The sequence below is a fragment of the Engraulis encrasicolus genome, chromosome 21 (genome assembly GCF_034702125.1).
Source record: "Engraulis encrasicolus isolate BLACKSEA-1 chromosome 21, IST_EnEncr_1.0, whole genome shotgun sequence".
Lineage (NCBI taxonomy): Eukaryota > Metazoa > Chordata > Actinopteri > Clupeiformes > Engraulidae > Engraulis > Engraulis encrasicolus.
In genome coordinates, this window is record NC_085877.1 from 29,046,772 (window position 1) to 29,054,764 (window position 7,993).

At 44.9% G+C, this 7,993-nt stretch overlaps 1 protein-coding gene across 1 annotated transcript in view; it reads right to left on the reverse strand.

The window, feature by feature from the left end:
* Nucleotides 1-468: 468 nt before the first annotated feature.
* nat8l (N-acetyltransferase 8-like) overlaps nucleotides 469-7,993 on the reverse strand; it is a 32,462-nt gene continuing 24,937 nt past the window's right edge. The window contains exon 3 of the mRNA XM_063186538.1: nucleotides 469-4,052. Coding sequence (XP_063042608.1) covers nucleotides 3,685-4,052 — 368 coding nt within the window. The 3' untranslated portion in view covers nucleotides 469-3,684. The remainder of the gene's footprint in view (nucleotides 4,053-7,993) is intronic.

Consider the following 7,993-nt stretch of genomic DNA (forward strand, 5'->3'; position numbering starts at 1 on the left):
TGGAGGAAAATAGAGAAAATGTTTCACTATTAAGACTTTCTCGTGAGCTAGGGTCAGTAGGTTTTCTTATTCACTTGTCAAAGACATGTTCTCATGCATACATTTACATTATTATTTTTTCTTTTTTTTCAGAAAAGAAACACACACATTTGTTTATATTCTCCGATAAGAAAAAAGCTTCTTGTGTTTTTTTTCCTCTTTTTTTAGACATTGGTTAAATTTTTCGTCATCAGGGCAGGCAGTGAACAGACACCAGGCACAGACACATGCCAAAAAACAGTTGCATTGCTATTTTTTTTTTTAATCGCATTCTACTCTTGCTGGCCCGTGATGTCATCGTAGCAGATCAGCGACATGTGTGTCCTGTACCTCGTCTAATTAGGCCACGCCCTCCACCAATCAGGCTCCACCCCCACACACACAAACAAACACCCACCCACCACCACCACCACACGCATACAAGCCCCGCCCAGGCCCTTTGTGGTTACATGATTGGGCCACAGTGCCTCCACTGCGGCGATGACATCACAGAAGGGACACAATGGGATCGGGCGTTGAGCTCAGGTGGGTTGAGGCAGCACAGCAAGGCTGAATGGGGGAGCATGCAGCAGGGGGATGGGTGAGGTGCGGTGGGGTTGGGGGCTCTGTGTGGTGGTGGGGGTCTAGCTCAGGGTTGCAGTGAGATCCATGAAATGAGGCATGAGAGGGTTAAGGTTAAAGTCAAGACAGGGAAAGACTGCAGGGTCATGTAGTTTCTTGCACTACTACTTCTTGTACTTCTACGCAAGTTTTTTTTTTTTTTTAAGTTTTTTTATTATTATTATTATTATTCATTATTAATGATCACATTTCAGGTTTAGTAACTTTATACAGAAGTATATCACAAATGAGGCTTGTAGTGTCTCTCCCATTGCTGGTTCATTTGGGTTATAGAGAGACATGGCGATATGCATTTTCACAGCATACATATAATGTGTAATTCATATATGCATATAAATATCAGTATTATATCGCATGTAGTATAGTTAGTGTTATTTGTCATACATCCCAAATAATTCAAGAATTTTTGTGCTCAGATGTCTTTGAAGACATGTACATTTTTGTGTTTTATCCAAGCCTTTATCCCCAATAGCTTAGAAATTGCCAACGCTGTCTTTAAACATATTGCTTTTAAATGTAGCAATATCAATCTGCAAATCATTTTTGTCCAATATTAACACAGTTACAAATTTCGAAAAATGTCCGTAGAACAAAATTATCAAAACGAGTCATAAAAATTTACCTAACCTCTAAGTATACAGATGGCTGCAATGTATTTAGCTCTTTTTATCACACACTTTCAACTGAAAACGTGTGTGTGTGAGTGTATGGGGGTGGGGGGAAGAAAACTTGTCTCTTTTCTCTCTTTAACAGCAGAATGATTTGAAACGTGGCTTAAACGGGAGGATACATCACAGCTTCTGTTAAAGAGGGAAAACAGACAATCATCAACATAGTACTGTAAATTGATTGCCCTTTTCATTCAAATCAACTGAGCATCCAGTCGATTGAAATGTCTTCCCACTGCATGCATAAACTGCAGTCTAAAATGGAGACAATGGTCATAAATGCTGAGATCAATGTAGTCTTGGATACCTTCTTCCACTGCCATGTATAACAGAGAGCAAAACAGAGAGAGTGTGTGTGACACACCTGCTAACTGCTAGCTAACTAGCTGGCTCTGCTAAGCTCTCAACATTCATATTGTGAGTGGTGGTATTGGGGTTGTTTCATTGTTTTCTTAAAAATAAAAAAAATAAAAATAAAAACATTACAAATTAGATTCATACAGGTTCTAAAATGGACGGGGGGTGGTGGGTTTAAATAATGAAGGACATCTGTGATAAAAGGTGATAAGAGGTGTACAGGTTTTACTGTTAAACAACTGTTAAGAGAATGTAACCAAGTCACAGGAAGAGAAATCTGGACAAGAAGGCAACGTAGGCCTACTGAGGCATACTTATCTCCTTCTCCCTCTCCCAGACACACACACACACACACGCACACACACACACACATGAATGTCTTGCTGTGCTTCAGTCATGGCGGCCATTTGTGTCACAGGGGCCACTGACGTTCCCACACGACTGTTCAAAAATGGTCACCATGGTGATGGAATGCCACAGGAGAGGTGGCGGTGGTGGTGGATACATCGGCCCACTCTCTAAGTCAGGGATCACACTGATAACAAACAAAGTGGCCTGTCAATCGGCCTGTAGTTTCTTTCAACACATTTCTGGAGCGTTGCAAAAATGCTGTGAGAGGTATCTGTCAAAATGGAGGGACATCCAGTCCTCACGAAGAAGCTTACATCCTCGTTCAGGGCCTCTCTGCATTAATAAATCATAACGTCTGAAATAAGAGACTTAATACAGACATTGACAAGCATCACATTACGCTTTCAAAGTTGAACCAAGTTCATTTCGAATCAATACTCGGCTGCTTGCAATCAGTCATGCTAGCAGTATCAAACGTTTCTGCTATCAGAGCAAATAACAGGGAATCAAATCTAATCTTAATAATAATAAAATACCATTAGTCAGTGTGATCCCTAGCTGGCGGCCCAAAACAAAATGGCCACCGGTCTTAGTTTGTGGGCAGGGCAAAGTGGGGTCGCATGCAGGGGGTTTTGTTGGGAAAAGTTTAGAGCTGGAATCCCTCCTGCCCCCTTAGACAAGGGAAAGAGGAGACTATGGGGGTGTTTCGGTGGGAATGCCAAAACTGACGGTGAGCCGAAAGAGGAATGAAGCTTAGATGAATGACAGTGGGGCTGAATGATAGGATGAAGAGTTGAGAGGGAGAGAAAAGAAAAGACAAGTGCAATATACAGAAAAAAGTAAACCAAGGGTCCCATTTTGTTCCACAGTAGAAAACCAAAATATACATTAAAACCCAAGATAAAAGTGGGGGAAAAAATAACACGTGGTCTAAAATGTACAGATGTAGACTTGTTGCCTGAACACTCATAATGTTTTTTTTTTCCTTTTGAAATACAAAGTTAAAAAAATGAGGAAAAGAAAAGAAGGGTCAAAAGGGTTTCTGGTGGAGTGGTAGCCAAAGGTTGTTGCCTGTCGACTTTAGAGATTCCGTCTCTCTCTTCGTCTTTCTCTCTCTGTCTCTCTTCTTCCTCTTTCTCTGTCCTCCCCCATCTTTCTCACCCTCTCCGTCACACATCTCCTCCGCTCGTTCCGTCTCAGCTGTATCTCTTTTCTTCCTCCTCTCTACCATCAGCCGCCACAGCGACATCCCATCCAGGGTTGCCAGATCTGACGGGTGATTTCCAGCCCAACAAATGCTCAATAAATCGACTGGAGGAATTAAATCCCACCCAATTTAAACTGAATTCTATCGATTTCTATGGCCATGAATCTACAGGAAACCCGCGCAATGGGCTTATTTTTAACCCGCAGATGGCCAAACAGCCCATTTGGGCGGGAAACCACCCAATCTGGCAACCCCGATCCCATCAGCCATCCCATCCCGTCCTATCGCGACAGCCGTCTCACTCTTCAGCTAGATCTCCTTTTCTTCCCCTCTCTTCTTTTCTTCTCCTCTTCTCCTCCTTTCTTTGTTTCTGCCTTCCTTCCACCACGGCACCATCCCGTCCCGTTCCGCTACGCCACGCCGTCCCGTCAGCCGCCTCACTCACTCTTCGTGGAGCTGCAGGCGGTAGCGATGGTAGCGGATCTGGAAGAAGAGGCTCTGGAGTGTGGAGCGCGGCGTGCCGGGCAGCGTGTGGTCCTGGCTCTCGCCGGTGTGCCGGAAGCCCAGCGACTCGTACAGCTTGTGTGCGGCCAGCTTGACGGCAGTGGTGCTCAGCACCACGGCCGAGTAGTTGTTGAGCACGGCGAACTCCAGCACGCGACGGCCCAGCGCCTTGGCGATGCCCTTGCCGCGGTAGCGCTGGTCCACCGACATGCGGCGCAGCTCCACCGTGTTGTCGTCTTCGCGCCCCTGCGCCGCTACGATGCCGACCACGCGGCCCTCCAGCACCGCCACCCAGAAACAGGAGCCTGGAGAGGGGGGGAGGACAGGGAGACAGAAAGAGAGAAAGAGAGAGAGAATAGCATGGTTAACATCACTACACTTTCATATTCACACTCAAAACCAATTAAACAGGAGCCTGGCAAGAGAGAGAGCGAGGTAGAGAGAGAACAGAGAGGACCTAGCCTGATTATCATCACCTTTCAAATCTGTTCGAGACTTGGTCTGACCAAGAGCATAACAATTAACATTTCCCAAATGGCATGGTTGACCCGCCTCCCTTTGTTTGGTAATGGTGGTTTGCTTCCCGACAAAGTGAGAGGAGTGTTGCGTCACCAGAAGGGCACGGCCTGGCAAGAGAGGACCATGGTTACTATCACCTTATCCACACAGCCAGAGATCACAAGCTTGGAGGGAGACAATACCACCATCTTGGTTTGGCGAATAGTTTAAATCATTACACGTACACCCAGAAGCAAGAGCCTGAAGACAACACCATGGTGTTCTTACCACATCAATTACAGTTTTAAACACAAAACACAAATACAAGGACTTTTAACTGTAGGCCTACTTAAGAGTGCCTCAGACCCTCTCTCTTGACCTTACGTTATGTTCTCTTGAGTACTGGTGAGCATCTGACGATTTCCATGTGATTGCCCCACAGATGCAACTTTGTTCTCTCTCTCTACACAAGTAGTTTTAAACATCAAACACTCTGCCCTAGCACAGTCACCCAGAAACCAGAACTGGTGGAGAAAGAGAGAACCAAACATTAAACCATCTCACTCATAGTCTCTAGCAAACAAAATATAACAAAAAAACAAAACAAAAAAATGTCACAGTAGTTAACAGTCCCTCTCCCTCATTGTGCCAAGGCCTTTGTATTCAGACACTATGGCCACCTACCCCGGAGACAGACACCATGGTTACCACCAGAGGTTATGCTAACAGGTGCCAATTGACCACGCTAATCAAGCACTCAGCTATGTATTTAACCTCATTCAATTTCAAATTAGCTTTGAGTGTTTTTTTTTTCATTTGTCCATTTCTGGGAAGGTGAGCTACTGTGGAGCTTCAAAATGAAACACAATAAAGAGAATAGCAGCACAAAGGTTAACATTTCATCTGAAATAAGACATTTCAATCATATGTGTGGATAATTGAACGCATCTTCTTCTCCCCTCAAGCTCAATCTAGTCTCTGCGCGCCACACAAACTTCAGATGGATCACTCCACTCCCGCTATAAATACAGTTTCCATGGCGACGGCTCTACCAAAAGATGGTGGCCAGGCAGCCGGCTTTCTCTCACCGCTGCTCATCTCCTCTCTCACGCCGCTGACTGGTGCAGAGTAGCCACCTGGGTTGCCTAGGTAACGCTAATGCACATACATGATTGTAGGACGGCCAGGAATTGTGTGTGCGTGTGTGTGTGTCTGTGTGTGTGTGTGTGTGCACTTGATCCAAGAACAAAGAAAACATCGTAACAGATGCTTGTGTGTGTGTGTGTGTGTGTGTGTGTGTGTGTGTGTGTGTGTGTGTGTGTGTGTGTGTGTGTGTGCATGTGTGTGTTTCCTGATAAGAAACAGCAGTTTGGTGGCAACAGAGGTCAGGAGATAAATCGGCTTAATGGCCATGGTGTGAGTGTGTGGGCCTCTCTGTGCTGGCGATAGAGAGAGAGAGAGAGTGAGAAGAGAATGATAAGGGCACCGCACCTCAACATAACTACAAGGCAACTAGTCAAGTCAGCCAGATTCTATTCAGGATCGAGTAGAGAGAGAGAGAATCAGGAAAACTATCCAGGATGGAGGAGGAAGAGAGAGAGAGAGAGCAGAAAGGAGGAATCTTTATGACACATTACAAACTGCACATGCCAAAAGGAGGAGGAAAATAGAGAGGGGGAGATAGATAGCAGCAGATTAAGAGAGAGGTAGAGAGAGAGAGAGAGAGAGAGAGAGAGAGAGAGAGAGAGAGAGAGAGAGAGAGATATCGCAGCAAGGAGGAGGAATCTATCACACTGTGAAAGCCAAAAGACAGCAGCATTGCAACTGTCCCAGGAGAACACATACACACACAGGGCTGCTGACAGCTTTGACTAGGTCGGGGACAAAGTCAGCTGAAAGACACACCACCCCCCTTCTATAGGCTACATATACTATAATGTGGACACAATTCTAGGACCAACTTCCCCCTGGGCCCAAGACAACTGACCCCTTTGTCCCTACCTGTTGGCTTCCCTACACACACACACGAGTCAAAGACGTCCAACATGAAATTGTCCTTCAGTGTAACGGATACTTTTGCTTACTGTAAATGCAAAAAAAAAAAGATTTTTAAAAATTATTTTTTGGCTTGGCCTTCATGCATTCACTTTTTCATGTTTTTCACAGTTACAGTAAGCAAAAGTATCCGTTAGAACTGAAGGACAATTTCATGTTGGACTTCTTTGACCCACACACACACACACACACACACACACACACACACACACACACACACACACACACACACATACACAAATATGTGTTCTGTAAATCGACTGTACCTGAGCAATGATAGCTTAAGCTAGGCTGTCTGAAGGACACTCACCTACTGTATGCATAGGCTACTACTACTTGAGTGCTAGTGTCCTCTCTTTTATGACGTGTCACGTGTGCACGCAAATGTGCGCACATACACAGATTTATTCTCTCTCTCTCTCTCTCTCTCTCTCTCTCTCTCTCTCGCTCTCCCACACTCACATACGTGCGCACACACACACACACTCACAAATTGCCTTTATTTATTTTGCCTTTAATTTGGTGCCTTTATTTATTTAACCATTTTTTTATTCATACATTTTTTAATTTATGTATTTGTACTTATTTTTGGCATGAGGGGTATACTGTGTAAATGCATAAGAGTTGAACTGCTATACACACACACACACACGTCACGCATGCACACACGTCACGCACAGTTACATACACATACACGTACGTATACACCCAATAGACACGCACACAGGTAAATTCCCACAGTCACACACACACACACACACACACCCACAAACCGTATACACACTCTGCGCACACACACACACACAAACCGTATACACACTCTGTACACACACACACACACAAACATTTATATTCACAGTCACATTAGCGTAGCAGCAAATGAGCTGGTGGTAGTTGCCTGTTGCATAACCTCAAACGGCTGTGTCAGCTCTCAGCATTGCACACATACACACAGTAGGCATGAACACACACACACACACACACACACACACACACACACACACACACACACACACACACACACACACACACACACACACACACACACACACACACCAAGCTGCAATATGAAATAGCTGTGTCAGCTCACACTTCCATTCTCTGAAGCGCACACATTCTCTCACACACACACATACACACACACACACACATTCTCTCTCACTCACACACACACGCACACATTCACACACGACACACACACACACATACACACACACACGACACACTCACATACACACACCACACACACACACACACCACACACACACCACACACACACATACACACACGACACACACACACACACACACACACACACACTGCTGTAATCCCTAACGTCTGTGTCAGCTCCCAGCAGTGTAGTCAATCGCTAGATCAATAACACTGCTGGACCTCCGAGCTCCTTAGGTTGTGTGTGTGCGTGAATGCGTGTGCGTGTGCGTGCCCTGACTTTTCACCTGCTCAGAATTTCTTCCGTTTGCATCTTTTTTTCCGGTAATGTAACAAAAAGATCAGGGTGCTCCAGAATTGGAATAATCATCAGCGTTTTGGTTTAAAACCATTTTTCTGTCTGTCTCTCTCCTTCGTTTTTATCCAGGTCATCCAAGACTATATTAGTTTAGGGTGCCTGTCTCTCTTTCTCTCTCTCTCTCTCTCTCTCTCTCTCTCTCTCTCTCTCTCTCTCTCTCTCTCT